This window comes from Nomia melanderi, chromosome 3, assembly GCF_051020985.1.
Source record: "Nomia melanderi isolate GNS246 chromosome 3, iyNomMela1, whole genome shotgun sequence".
NCBI classification, from domain to species: Eukaryota; Metazoa; Arthropoda; class Insecta; order Hymenoptera; family Halictidae; genus Nomia; species Nomia melanderi.
In genome coordinates this window covers 13,488,578-13,504,006 of record NC_135001.1, presented here as the reverse complement: position 1 = coordinate 13,504,006, position 15,429 = coordinate 13,488,578, and the positions used below count along the sequence as shown (strand labels likewise).

Below are 15,429 nucleotides of genomic sequence, written 5' to 3'. Positions count from 1 at the left end.
AATTTCTCAAATTAAAACAGATTCATTAATAACAAAAGACAATATTTCTTTTATGAAACGAAGGTTACAGCATCTGCTCAAATTCTGTATTATAATAAAAATCTTATCAGTAGGAGACAAGAGAGATGGTAAAGAAGAACTTACAAATGACCGACTTCGTGGGCAGCAACAATAATTCCACTAAATCCGCCAGTATCCTCGATGATAGCGACCGAATTCACTTTTTCCAGACGCTTATTTACAACACAGGCGCCACCCACGTACGCAAAACCTGAATAGATGAATAAGATTAACTTATAATCTACAAAATCTCTTGTATGGAATATTTGTTAATATTAATAGAAATGTTAATGTAGCTAGTAAATTCGTTATTTGATTTAGTCTAATAAGCTACATTCTGAGCGAGTTAAATTAAATAGCGGATCAGCGAAATGTACAAACGTGTCCCCAATTTTAAGAATACTGATGCGATCACATCACGTCTTATAAGGATGGCTTCTATTAAGATTAATCGAGTAGTATAATTTTTAATTTACCATTTAGATTACATTAATGAAAACTGTGCAAGTAATGCTAGCAATAAATTTATGCTTCATTAAATTCAACAACAAACAATAAATTTGTATATTTTATTTGCAACTGTGCATATCATTTTGAAAATAAGATATTGTATTTTTTGGTAGTAATGTTTAAAAATAGTATTTAATGATAACATTTTATTTTATGAGTACTGAAGACATTTTTAATATAAAAATTATATAATATAAAATATTCCCATTAAATTTATTCTCTATCTACAAAAATTAGTTTAAGCGATACAAATTCTATTGCAATATATATTTCATTAATTTACTTTTATTACTAAGAAATATTTGAAGTATATTTTTTCAAATATAAAATTCAAATATTTCATTTTATGCTTAAGGTTGTTAAACTAAAAATATTTTACTTGCTGTCATTACGTTTCTTAAAGTTTACCCAATCTTGCTATTAATTTATCAACTGATGGAAAGAATAGAATAAGGACTCTTGCAAACTCTTTGCAAATTTTATCATATCAATAAAAAACGATTACAAGACGGAAATTCTGTACTTATAATAATATTACTTTTATTAATATCAACTTATAATAATATTTTTAATAATATTAACTTATAATAATATTATTTTTAATAATATCATTTTATAACTGAATAAATCGAATTCATTGAAATCGAATGTACACCCTGCTGAAATTAATACACCCAACAGTTACTTTAGTTTCACTTATTCTCAAAGATGAAGACAAGCATTTACTTCCCCGAGTTATTGCCTATATCTTTATTAGATATGAAATTCTAGCGGAAACCTAATAACAGTTTATTCATGTAACCAATACTTTGCCCACTAGTAAAGAAAGAGAGACAAGAGTTTAACTGTTTAACGATCAGCATGCACCTGATGTTAATTTATGTTGAATGATTAATCGAAGCAACCGGAACAGTTATTCTTTTTATTTACCATAGAATTCATTTTCAACGTTTCCCTTCAACAATTTCAAATAAACCTATAAGACTTTTTATTTCGGGGACTTCTGAGTTTTAATAACTTGTTTTTCCAGTTTGTCTTCTAATTACATCGATTTAAAGACTTACCAGAAATGATCCTTAGCAATATTGCAGCCAAAGAAACAAAAAAGGCATAAGTATTTAGTATTTAGGAGAGTACTCATAGAACGTAAACGTGACAAAGATACTTTAGTACTTTTCCGAGATATTCTTTACCCTAAAACTACCGTATTCGTAAAAATGGCGGGTTTCAGTTTTCTTGTTTTGCAATTATTGATATTCTCAAAGTATTAAATATCCAAATGATACTGTCAGGTGCAATCAATTGACGGTGCTGAGTGACACGACACGATTTTTACAAGAATCATTGGAAACAAATTTTTGTGCAGCTATGTTCAGCTGCATTTATGCACATACGTGCATCTCATATGTATAAATATACATATTATTTTATTATTATGCCCCTAACAGAGTAATATTCATCTTAATTTTCAAAGGTGTAGGTGTGAACTTAAAATAGTTTTACAGATAATTTCTAAAATCCGTTTTACAATATGATATTTTACGTTTTAAATGCATGATTACCTGCATTTTAACCGAAATAATTAAATTCAACGAGTTCTTGGAACACATTAATTTTAATGTCAAGTAAAATGATTGATTAAAAATAAAGAAATAAATAATTTTTCAAATATGTACAGTAACACGGTTAAAAATATTATATTTTCTGAAGTATTACTTGTTATTTTATTTAACGAGTAACTTATACCCACGTCTGATGAGAAGAAACCGTAGCCATTGTGCAATGGAGGGAGTAGAGAAGATTTAAAAGAGAACTTTTCGAAGTCCGGCAGGAGATAGATCAAATATGCAACCCATTCATTTTCGTTCATATGCTCAGTGTAAGAATCAGGGCGAGACACAGACAGAGAAAAATTGGAGAAAACCCAGACTGAGAAAGGTGACATTCGCAGATAAGGAAACGCGTGTGGCAAGCTGTATAGAATTGTTCACATTCAGCTCAAGGCAATTCAAACGATGGTTTAGGTGTTTGCTGTGAAAATTTCAAACGTAAAGTGTTTTGTTCAAGCTATCAGAGTTCTAAAAAAACAGAAATAAAAGAAGTCATAAGCGAGGTCAGGGTGTTCACAAAATGGTACAAAAATTCTACGCATGTTGTACACACTGATGTAATTATAAACCTGATTACTACAAATTGTTGCAGTGTACATTTAAATAATAATTAAACTTTTAACGTTTACGATTTTTAAGAAATTTCAATCTATCTATACATTTGAAATATTATTAAAAAAACATGGATACCTAGGTTATTAATATATTTTTTTAATAACATTTTTAGATTCAAATTGTTCTGGGTATAATGAGAATGTGATTTAATCAATAAATATTACATAAACAAAATGGTGCTAGAAGATGAGAAAGTATTATTAGAAAAAATTATATATAGAAAGTAATAATTTGGTCAAAAGGTCTCGAAGAATACAACTGGGTTAATAAAGAATATTGTCTTTTGAATTCTTATAGAATAGTCTTAAGAATTTATATATATATATATATAAGTAAATACTGTACAAAGTGTTTTCAAATTTATATCACGAAGTGTTGAAGCATAGTGTTGAAGCACAAGACTTCAAAGACCAAAATTTCTAAAATTGTATGCTATATACTGTTGCAAGCATAAATAATTCCTAAATAATAATAATAATTTCTTAACAGTATAATACAATTTCTGTAAACATCACCCATTTTATAATTACAAGGCTCTTGTGTTATCTTTTTATCTATTAGTAATAACTACTTAACAACAAGAAGGTAGTTCATTCAGTTGCATTTTCTTTATTAATATATTACTTTTACTATTTTACTTTCATTGTTACTATTATTATTATTGCTATTATTACTATATTGTTATTATTTTATAAATGGTACAGGTATTTACGCATTCCAGTTGGAGCATGATTAGTGTTTAATTTAGACCCGATAACAGAATGTGTTTATTTTTGTACGTGGTACACATGCGTAGTCTTTTTATCACAAAGTGGACATCCTATAATTTACAATTTTATATTTCGAGTGTGGACTATGCTTTCCTGATAAAATGTCTCGATATGCCTTCAGATGTGAGATAAAATAACATAGGAGACATTTTGTGGGATTTAATCAATATTATCAAACGATTTACGTTATTGCACTGTTTCATTCTGTATTCACAGTATCAAGCACAGCAAATTGTATTTAAAATAATGCGGAGTCCATTCGCTGGAATTTATTCTTCATCCCACAACCAACCCGCTTATACGCATGCTTAGAAAATAAAGCGCATATTTTGTTTTTGTTACTGGTCGGATCGTTGATTATATTCAACAAGTTGAGCTATTGAATTTAAAAATGACTGAAACTTTTTCTAAATTCATAGCTCTGTTATTCATTTGTCATTTAATAGTATATTGTGCATTTTAGACATTTATAACATATTTCATTTTTGAAGTTTGATATAGTGAGATGTTTAAAACATTTTACTGAAAATTATACTGTCTTGGATGATTAGAATACTTAATAAAGTAAATTTTATTAGTAGAATTTATTACTTATTTCTTTTTTACTTGAATAAACAAGTGCTGTTTTATTGTGTACAAATAACTGTAGTGTAACACTTTAACCATGAAGGACATTAGAGACCTACAAAATATCAACACATTATACATAATACTTTCTTTCAGCTTTTAAAATTTGGTTATTGTAAAAATATATCGAAAACGATTTGTTTACAATTACATTCAATGTTTTTAAAAATATTACTATATTGAAAATTAAGAAAATGTTTCGTTTATGTGTCATACGAAGGATAATAATAGTAGAACTTTGGTCGAAATCTAAAATTTGATTAACCCTTTGCATATAATATCGAGTCAGGCTCGTGAGGAAGTTCTCAAATAAAAGTTAAAAAAACTAAATGTCACTCAGTTATTTCAGGTTCAAATTAAATACTGTTTTTTTTATCAATTGTTATGCTCTAAATTGAACCTTTTTTCTTCTTGAATAAGATATTAATGTCAAAGTTATCTTAGTGTTCGCCTGTACCGGTTCGTTGACTTCCTAAAGAAGGATGATCCTCCGTTCAGGAGGCACATTACGCACATATCTTTAATCGCGCTTCTCAGCTAAGTTCATGACATTATTAGGGCCATACCAGTTATCAATTAGTCAATCCTGCTACTGCAGACAGTTTAGTTTATCTACATATTTTATGTATTACTGAAAAAGAAGAAACACATTAGTAACTATTTTCTTATATTTTTTTTTCAAATTTAAATGTGTTATTAAAAAAATGGGAATATCATTAAATCCTTGAGAAAATGGGAATATGATTAAATTCTTGAGAAAATGGGAATATGATTAAATTCTTGAGAAAATGGGAATATGATTAAATTTCAGCAAAAATAGGAATATGATAACATTTTTGAAAAAACAAAAATATGATGAAATTTTGAAGAACATAATAATATGAAAAAAATAACACGAAGAATGCAAGGGGTCGAATAATTGAAAATATAAGGACAATCGATTCCTTTAAGTGTTAATATAATTCTGAAACATACTTCATGATATGTTTTCAGGTCATACCTATAAAAATGTCGGAACACTTCTTTTGTAACCCAAAACATTTTTTAAAGTTTCTTGTGACTACTAAAGATACTATTTGACAACAGAAACTGTTTATATTTATAAACTCAGATAAGTTGAAACCACTTAATTCATAAATATGAACACGAAGCACTAAAAATGTCATAAACTGATCTAAACTTCCTCAAGAGAGAATTATCATATTAATGTTCCGCTCATATTTGCAACTTGTCAATCAGTTTTAATATATTCATTCCTATTATCGAAATTATAGGTTCGAATAATCAAGGAACCTCTGATGTATCCCTTTTTAAAAGTATCCAAAAATCGATAATAAACATTGAACAATTAATGGTAATTACCAATTCTTTAAAACCTAATAGTGCAATTACTGCAATTACCATTTAGCTTAAGCACATCTTGCTGGCATAAGTTTATTATCTCGACAATAATGATTGTACTTGTAAACATTCTTTCAGAAAAGCATAGCTTACACTCAAATGGACATTTATGAGGAGCAGGGACCTGGCCCGTGATGGACCAGGATATCTAGGATCTCTTCCGTAGAACTGTTGGTCGCGAAGAAGTACTTGATAGTAGAAAAAGAACTTTACAGAGCTGTGCACACACAGGTGAATGGTTCATATCATCACTCGACAATTTTGTGTTCGGTTTACTTTAAACCCGGAAAACGTACCTGCGGTTCCTCTATTGCACACGTCATTCGCGTATTGCCTCCTGCACATATCTAATCTGCAATGCAACAACAAAAGTTCCACTTTATCATGTAGATTCACAATTTGCTTCGTTTGGACCACGTCACAGGACAATCAACGGAGACGTATCCGCTCGTATGTTTATGTCAAAACTTTTTGCGTGATACAAGAACAAAAACAAAAACAGCGTAAAGTAAGGGAACAAGAATGTAATGATGCTTCCAACATTGATGATAATTTCGTGGTAATGATTCTCTGCAATCTTCATACGATTCTTTTTTTTCAAAAAGAGACAGATGCGTTCCAGTCGGTCTTTGAAAACTTGAAGCGTTAATGATGATGTACTTCATTAGGTTGCATCATAAACTATTCTTTACGATGTCAGTGTGTTTCGTCAAGTGTCGTGTATTATTTCATTTCTAATTTTATATTATAATTTTACGTGAATATTCTCAGAAGGACAGAATGTTAAGTGAACCAAATTAACATTTCCATTATATGGACCGTTCATTTGTCGAAGTAACTGGTTTTGAGGAAAGGTAAACAAATTGATAAAGCTATGTATTGATTTTTAAAATTCTTTTTGAAACGTCTCGAATAAAATTTTGTAAAATATATGTATTATTAAATATGAAGCTTTTATATGACAGTACATAGAATGTATAAACATGTAGTATGTACTGGCTAACATGGCTAGACTTTACTGCTTTTGTCGTTATTATCATGATGTTTTGTTTAAAAATATTTAAAAGACTATATTTAAAGTAATGCAATATATTAAATAATTTAGCACACATTTCTAGTACTGGGATAATAAAAGAAATATAATGTATTGAAAATATAATAACACGATTTTGTAAAGGAATGAAAATAATAATAATATACAACATTTAACGTGACCACAATAACATTCTAAGAAGGTTATACTTCAAAACAAACGTTATGCATTTATGATACAACTCTATAAGTTCCAGTTGACAAAAGGCAAACACAATATCGTGAAGCGATATTAAACGTCTTATAGGAAGTTTTCTTCTTGGTTCAACCATAAAAACGCGGAAGGTGACAGTGTGGAATTATGATAAAGCAAACACAGCACACGTGTAAACAATTGTCAATTAGTGATCAAATTTTGCGTCTCAGACACAAGTAGTTAGAGATTCTCGTAGTTTACAGCGGTAGTGTACAAGTTTTTATAATACTATTTTTCAGTTTCGTTCGCTCAAATACAAGGTGACAAGTTATGAATGGTGTATGTACATGAGAAAGTACTGATTGTACTTATATACGTAATTTGACCCTTGTGAAGAGATTATATCTTCGGTTTGCAAAATACTAAATACTGTTACTATAATTTCTTTGAAATACCTACTTAAACAACATATCCTAACGATCACTGATTTTATTGTAACTTTGATAGAAACTAGTTCTCACAAAGATTTTTTACGCACATGTCTTTTTGTCGATCATAATTATTGTTGAGAGGGTAATAAAACTCAAATTTGAGGGTAAGACATATTTGTTTGCTTTGAAATTCGATTTTAGAAATTATTAGAGTTGGAAGAACGTCTAAAAGGCAACGTCTATCTTTCAGTAAGGGTAAGTAAATTTTAACTATCATTTATTTACGCTGTTAGAAGGACTGTCTTGTATAAAATGCAAGAAAAATTTACAACATTCTTTGCAAAGTAAAAATAAAAATTCTATTTCGTTTGCTGTTTGCATAATGTTTGGATATATACTTTATAACAAGTAAATAATGTATAAATATATTAATATTTGAGAAGTTAATTTTTAAGTTTTCATGTATTATTTAAAGAGGTGCTGTTTCCTAAAATCTGTTGCTTTAGTGCTAATTCATGTTCTAGCTGTCATAATTTCCAATACATTCGACCAAGTATATCTCTCACTTTCAAGTTTGACGCTTGCTTTCGATTAATTTACATAATATACTAATAACATAATTGTATATTATTTTATATTATTCGCATACATATAAATATATGTATGAATTGCTGTTAATACTATTAATATATTATATTATTTACTACTTAATTTTTGTATGAACTCCTTTCTATCGAAATTACAACGAGATCGATGATTGTCACTTTGATATGTTTCCTTGTAAATTGTATTTTTCGTAATACGAACAGCAATCCAAGTTTCTAAAATCATCACGACTGTGTCGTCATTATTGTGTATTAGTTTACCATTACCTTTTTAATTTGATTTAGGTTACTACTAATTATAGGCAACTGAGTATACATTGTATGCAATAAGCCCTTCTATTTAGAGGCGACCAGTTTTTCATACAATAACAAGTCTAGTAAGTACTTGACACCATATTCAGGGAACTAGTGAACTGAAAGAGTCAAAAGAATATGCTTTCCCGTAATGTTTAGTGAGGGTGTTTCTGACATCGAGAAGATTTTACAATTATTAATATTCTGTTTGTATCATTCCTAACATTCTACGATGTCAATGCGGAAAGTTACTAGAAGCGACAAATTCTAGTAAATATACTTGTGTTTGAAAGTATTTAACTTTCTTGAAGATTATTATTAAAAATTATTAAAATTATGTATAAATAAAATCATAATAGTAATATTAAAAAAGATATAGGATTATTAAAAATTACTTACTGAAATGGCATTATCATTAAATACCATGATTATGCATGTAAAAAACGTTACACCAGTTTTGTTTTTAGAGAAGTATTAAACTTTAATATAAACACTCGACTGTTCGTTTCGAAAAAAGGACAACATGAATTAATTTGCATCGATCAAACTCATATTGCGTATGCCGTATAATTTTAGAAACTGAAACATACTACTTGAAACTAAATAAATTGATAAACATGTAGTTTATTATTGTTGTAGGGTATTATAATTTTTACGTGAAAGGATATTACTTTCGAATCATTCACCCCTACAAGTCCCACGCCCATGAAAATATGCTGTCACAGCACCGTAAAAGCCAACAACTACATTAAGGCTAGTGTAAAACACTATACAACGCTAATAGTAAATATAATATTATAAAGGAGAATAATGTATATATAAGTTGAAAAATAAAGCGTGATCGCTATGTAATAAACCATACCGGCAGTTCCCTTAGTGCAGCGGCCGCCTTTCCTACGACGGCACATATCATACCTGTTTTGCGAAATAAAAATCAAACAGTATGAAATCACCGGATACTCGTAGACTGTATAACATAATGTAGAGGGCCATAGAATGTATTCATGCTCCGTTTTCAATTAGTTTTGTTGGAAGGAAAACTGGTCCGATTAAAATATGTGCATTAAATTTATAATATCTAATCTTGTCTGACCAATTAACTGATATACAGTGTTGGATAGAGCTGCTATTGGCACAGCATGGTTATTAAGACACGAATGCGCATAGCTACTTATTTATACGCATAGCTACTAAAACACTTCAATTAGAGAACAAACTTAATCGCCTGTTCACATTTTAAATATTCTAGCTTATTGTATAGAAAAAAGCATTAACACTAGAACTACAGAGCATTTAACCAGTTAACTGCGTCATCTTAAAGCTTGAAATGATACTGTATAAGTCTCTTAACGATGAATTATTTGTTTTTTTCAGATAAACATGTAATTCTTCTTTGTTTTGCTTTGGTTTTCAGTAAAATATACGATATGTGCATTCGTTCTGCGTTTGACGAGTACACATTTATTAATATATTTTTTATAATTATCTATAAGTTACTATTAATATTGATATTACTATTCATTACTTTATTATATTTCAAACTAGAATATATAAAATTCTCTCCAATGAAATTTCTTGAGCAGTTATGAGCACTCGTATCTTAACAATCATATTGTGCCAACGTATTCGTCCAGTACTGTATGAACATCGATTAAATCATAAAATTAATAAGTATTGTAATTTTAAAATCATATCATCATTCCGTGTAATTTGCATGTATAAATGAAATGGCAACTCTTACTTCGTGACGGCGACAGCTATGTCGTAAACCGGAAGTCTTCTCTCCCGGAAAAGATATTTGCCCATATCGGTCAATGCAGCCGCCGAATCGATCGCGTCTCGTCCCACGCGATTCCTTTCTAAATACGGTGTCGCATCCCTTCCCTATCAGAAATTATATAAAATGATAATCTTTATGGAATTTCTGTATAAGGTAAATGTCCCTTGTTCATGGTTATGTTCACATCACCGAATATTTCTTTACATCATACTTTAATGAATTTAATAATAACATAAAATAATAGTTATTCCCTTTGTGCAAGGAAAAAAAGCACTAGTAATATTTTCAATAATTATTTATAACTTTACAAATATATATATAATTATAATTATTACTAATTATTTATAATTACTTATTTATTTCATTTTTGAAGAGTATTTAAATCAAAGCGTTCTCGTACTTTGGAAGTTTCAAAACAACGAACTTTTTCTAATAAAATAAATAATTTTACAGAAATCGATAATTAAAAAATAAATTTCTAATTAATCCCTGGACTTAAAATATTAATGAATATTGAAATTTGCATAAAAATCTGTAATCTATTTATGCCAAGAACTAACTTATTCTTGTATGGTCAGTAAAAGGGTCATTTACCTTAACGTTTTGTAGGACTTTATATTAGGCTTATTAATTAATTTAAATACATTACTCGTGAAATAATAATTCCTGCGATACTGATACGAATCTTTGGCCCCTTCAGCAGCTTGTACCTTAAATCTACCCCATTCCAGAAAGACACGAAGTACCTTTTAATCTGTACATTATCACCGCCATGTAACCTGCAAAATAGTACGTGATTATTCATATTTTTTCATACATTTATATTCATTTTATTATATATACAAATATCTTTTATACATGATAAAAAAATTCTTCAGTATAAAGATATAACTACTAAGTATTAGTTCTTGATTTATTATGTAATTTATTAAATAGTAATTTTTTAATTTATTTCACTTGAAATCTATTAATCGTGAATTGTCGTTTCAGTGCATTTGACACACACGAACTTATATATTATAAATGCATAACATCTACAGTATAGAAATAAGATATAAGAATAAGAAAATTTATCTCACCTATATCCATCATAATCCACGATACAAAGGATTTCCGGATAAATTACGTATGGTGCTTCTCTTTTTACTCTACTGTTGATCGATCGCCTCGATCTATACCTCTTAGGTAAATGATCAGGTTCCATCAGCGCTGAAACGAATGTTGTTCTTTCAAAATTTTGTCTTTAGAGTGACAATGTGTGTATTTACATATATTTCGTTGTATAAGTGTTCATATATGAAGGTATGTATAATAATGTTTATTGATACATTTTAATTTTACACTTTTGATAGATACTCTTTAGGAAAAAGTAAACCAAATGCAAAGTACTTATATTTTTTATTTGTTTGTATTTATAATACATACATCCATCATAATAGGTAGATGAACACTTATGTAGTAAAGTGCAAAAGATCAACAATCACTTACTGAAATCGCTGTACTCATCGTAATTAGGTTTGGGCACTTTCTTGAAGACCACATGATGACTGGTGTGCTTCAACTTTTCTTTACTTCGTGTCACGTTTGGTAACAACTCGACCCGTTGAAGAGTCGGTATCCTATTCACTACTTCGTGCAGTACACGATCTGGCAGTGGTCTAATCACTAATTCTGAACCGATGTTCCCATCCTGTTGGAAAACGATTTAAGAAAATGTATTATACGTTTGACATTTATAGGAATTTTATGGACGGATTATGTACAAGGTGTTTCATTTAACTAGACCATATTCATACTTTGTTTGGTACTTCGATTTATTTCAATCGAGCAATATAGAAGCTTTTAAGATATTTTTGTAATTAATCTAAATTATGTAGCAATGATGATTTAATTGTCTTTGATTAGTTTTTCTGCATAGTTCAAACGGTTATGCAATTTAAGATTTTTATTGTACGTATTTCATGTTTTGTTATCAAATTTCTCATTGTAATAGTCAATTAAATTTAACCACTTTATATGCATACTTTTGAATGAGTACATACTAAGGCTATTCGTGTGCAAATATTATATTGCTATTGTTTTCAGTAGTCTCCAAATAAAATATTATTCACTCGAAACATATTGCTGTAATTGGAATATTTTATATTCAAAGTTATGCAATTATCAATTTTTTATTAATCTTTTGTCTCACTGCAAATGAATAACTACTTACAACATTTTACAGAAGTTAATTTATGATTCGTTTGTACATTATATGCTGTAATTATTTGAGTATAGAATCTTCTTTCAAATGAACAAACTTTTTAAGGTAGTGTTAACTTTTTAAGTTAATTTTCTATTGTCTTTAGAACCAAAATGTGGCTACTTACAAATCTTAAATCTGGAAATTTTAAAACTTATTTTAATTACTATGATTTTAAATTTACTTGTTTACATAACATTTATTAACATATCTTACACTCCTATTTTTTAAAAATCATTTTTAAAAATGTATTTCGAGGATAGAATGAACTAGACTAGTTAGTGTTTTCTATTTGAAATAATATTTTCTCTGTCATTAAGTAAAATTGCCTGCCGCGTTGTGACCTTTATTTAACGTACATCTTCTATGGAAGGACACATTTCATGTTCGCCAGGAAGTGGTTTAAGCTGATGGAATAACCTGATCGTTAAGACTTCTGATCCTCGCACGATCAAGTTGTTGCATCTACGGTTAGGGAGGTGTAATAGTCCAGGGGTGGGAGGGAGAGTGAAAGCGAAAGGTCAGGGCACACGGGGTCGCATAGAACCATGTTTTTATGGCTTATATAATCAATCTACGTTATTTGTTTTCTTTAGAATTTCTACGGTAATTTTATTACTTTCGAAAATTCAACGACAGTTTTATTGAATTGACCTTTATTAATCAATCCAGTACGCTCATTAGAAAATGTAGTATTTTATCGTTCATTATTAACATTTCAAGATTCTTTATAGGATTCAAATTTTATAACGTATTAATTTAATAATAAAAATAATTTATGGTATGATATAATGAACTATTCCTGATCGTTATTGGACCTTTTAATTAATTATGTAATATAAGTTATATGTAACTATTCAGTATATATATTCAATGGATTAGAAAGAATTTTTATATATTTATATCTTTATGTAATCCACAAGTATCTTTAATTAGAAAATTTAAGATTATCTAGTACAAAAAAGGATTTTAATCAGGAAAATATGAATACAATTTATAAGAATCAGTGGATTTGTATTTGTTGTAGGGCCAAACATACGTAAATTTAAATGGTATAATGCAAAACGTTGAGAATTTCTCATTTTACAAGGAAAATGATTTTTTTTTAATTATCGAAAAATATATATTTATTATTAATTACAAATTTGTATCAATTTATTTGTATGTACACATTTATCATCAATTGCAGATTTCTATTTATAATTCATTGTAAATATGTAGAATCTCAGTTTTTACCTGTCTAATTATACTAATCAATGAATACATATATGCCAATATTTGGAATTTGACAGATATATGTTGATTTTGTTATTTAGCTGTATATGTATTTCATTACATATTCAACTGACCACATATATGAGCAATCCACATACAAATACAAATGTTCTGTCGTTTGTAGTTTATAAGCCTGTCAATCGTGTTTGACCAATTCTGTGCCTCGTGTTTAATGCCAGCTTTGGCAATGCCACTCAGTTCCTCTTGGTTTCGCGAGAGATCGAACTTCCTAAGTGAAATTGAGTCTCAGTTGGTTGGACGTGCAATCATCGAAAACGGCAACCTTCTTCTTGAAATTAGCAACCGTTCAGGAAGGTGGAACCGATATGGGAAATTTTATTACCTTTTTTTATCGTTCTCGTGCAATTTCATCGCAATGCATTTCGTATAAACCGCGAACGAATTGCAGCATCAGAATAGAAATGTCGAAACGATCACGGTGTTGTTACAGAGACTTTCCATCCTGATCAACAGATTTGTTCACGTAGACATTACGTGCGAATGTAAATATATTGTTGTACATTCGTTAAATTGTATGAATCCAGAAACTATAAAACGATTACTACAATCGAGGATAATAGGAATATATGTGTAATAAACTGAGTTTATAAGTTTATCTCAAATATAAGTGAATGATTTTTATTTCTATGTGTTCAGAGATGAATTGTTTAATTCAATCGTACGATAGGAATTATTATTTAGTCACAATAATAAAGATAATAAAAATTGTACTGTTATATTATATTACACAATAACAGAAATTTAATTGTTTTGATTTTATAAGCAAAATTAATTAATTGATTTCTGTATAAATTGATATTCATTTATGTTTTGATCATTTATGTTCCATGATAATAACTGATTGTTATCGTGTCTTTGTGTATTCATAAAATGTTACGATTAGTATCTTAATTTTATTATTAGTATTTTGGTATTGATCGCCACAGAAATAAACAAAATTTCTTTCTGCAAATGCTTTCAATTAAGAACTAATGAAATGGCAGTATATAATGAATGAACGTGTCATCGATGTTCTTCGTAAATATTCATTTTCATTGCTTAATCATTTAACTTTCTTCCAGAAGAATAAATCAGTTCTATCTTTTCAGTCACTTCTTAATTGAGGAACTTCATCAGTTCTTTCAAAAATGTATAGGTTCTCCATCAATTTACGTGTAACCGTTCGATCGAATATCGGTGGACGTCGAGTTTCGTAGCCGCGATGGCGAGTCATGCGTGACCAGGCATGTTTCCTTAACTCTTACCCTCGACCATATTTCTATGCAGAGTCGGTGATCAACAAACAATTGGTTCCTAACCTCAAGCCAACTAATTGCTTCTTACTTACGCATGTTTGACGAGGAATAGTGGTATTACGATAATTCATAATAGAGGGCTTAAGTAAGAGTCCTAAGTTGGTTGACGAAAGATGGGTCGCAATAATAGGAGAATGGCGAAAGGGACATTACAAATGAAAAGAATGCCTTCTTACAACGAGCACTTTCCCATTCGCGTCCCGATGCAGTAGAATGGACGCCATGTTCGTCGTATCTTGATAGATGTCACCGATATCTGTGTCGGCCTGAAAAAAGAAGAGCAAATATAATAAGCGTTTTGTCTACGCACAATGTATCAGAACTGGAAATTATTTGTCTTGCGTTTTGAATAAAATTTCTCTAAACGATAAATACAGTAAACTCTCCCTTATCCGACTTTGAATTAACGGGCCTCCGTTCGCGAAACCTACGTAGATGCAAATTCTTATTTTTCTGTTGTAATCAATTATTATACTGTTATAATACTATTGGCAACTATATTATATCTATTATATAATGCAATATATGGTATAATATTTTTTTATTATTTAGTTATTATATTATATTATATTATATATATTTATTATAGTATTTAAGTGAAACTATTTATTATGAAAATCATTTCAAATATTTAGTACTCTTAAGATATCAATAATCGCGAGATA

At 29.2% G+C, this 15,429-nt stretch overlaps 1 protein-coding gene across 11 annotated transcripts in view; it reads right to left on the bottom strand.

Moving 5' to 3' along the window:
* The window catches only part of sona (sol narae metalloprotease), a 115,047-nt gene that overhangs the window by 7,094 nt on the left and 92,524 nt on the right, over positions 1–15,429 (bottom strand). For 10 of the 11 annotated variants that reach the window (XM_031990336.2, XM_031990330.2, XM_031990332.2 and 7 more), the window contains 7 exons: positions 14,941–15,030; positions 11,420–11,621; positions 11,011–11,140; positions 10,581–10,710; positions 9,893–10,035; positions 5,890–5,945; positions 145–271 (listed from right to left, as the gene is read on the bottom strand). In XM_031990336.2, coding sequence (XP_031846196.1) covers positions 145–271; positions 5,890–5,945; positions 9,893–10,035; positions 10,581–10,710; positions 11,011–11,140; positions 11,420–11,621; positions 14,941–15,030 — 878 coding nt within the window. Of the gene's footprint in view, positions 1–144; positions 272–5,889; positions 5,946–9,013; positions 9,067–9,892; positions 10,036–10,580; positions 10,711–11,010; positions 11,141–11,419; positions 11,622–14,940; positions 15,031–15,429 lie in introns of all 11 variants that reach the window. The other variant, XM_031990340.2, reaches the window with a different exon arrangement.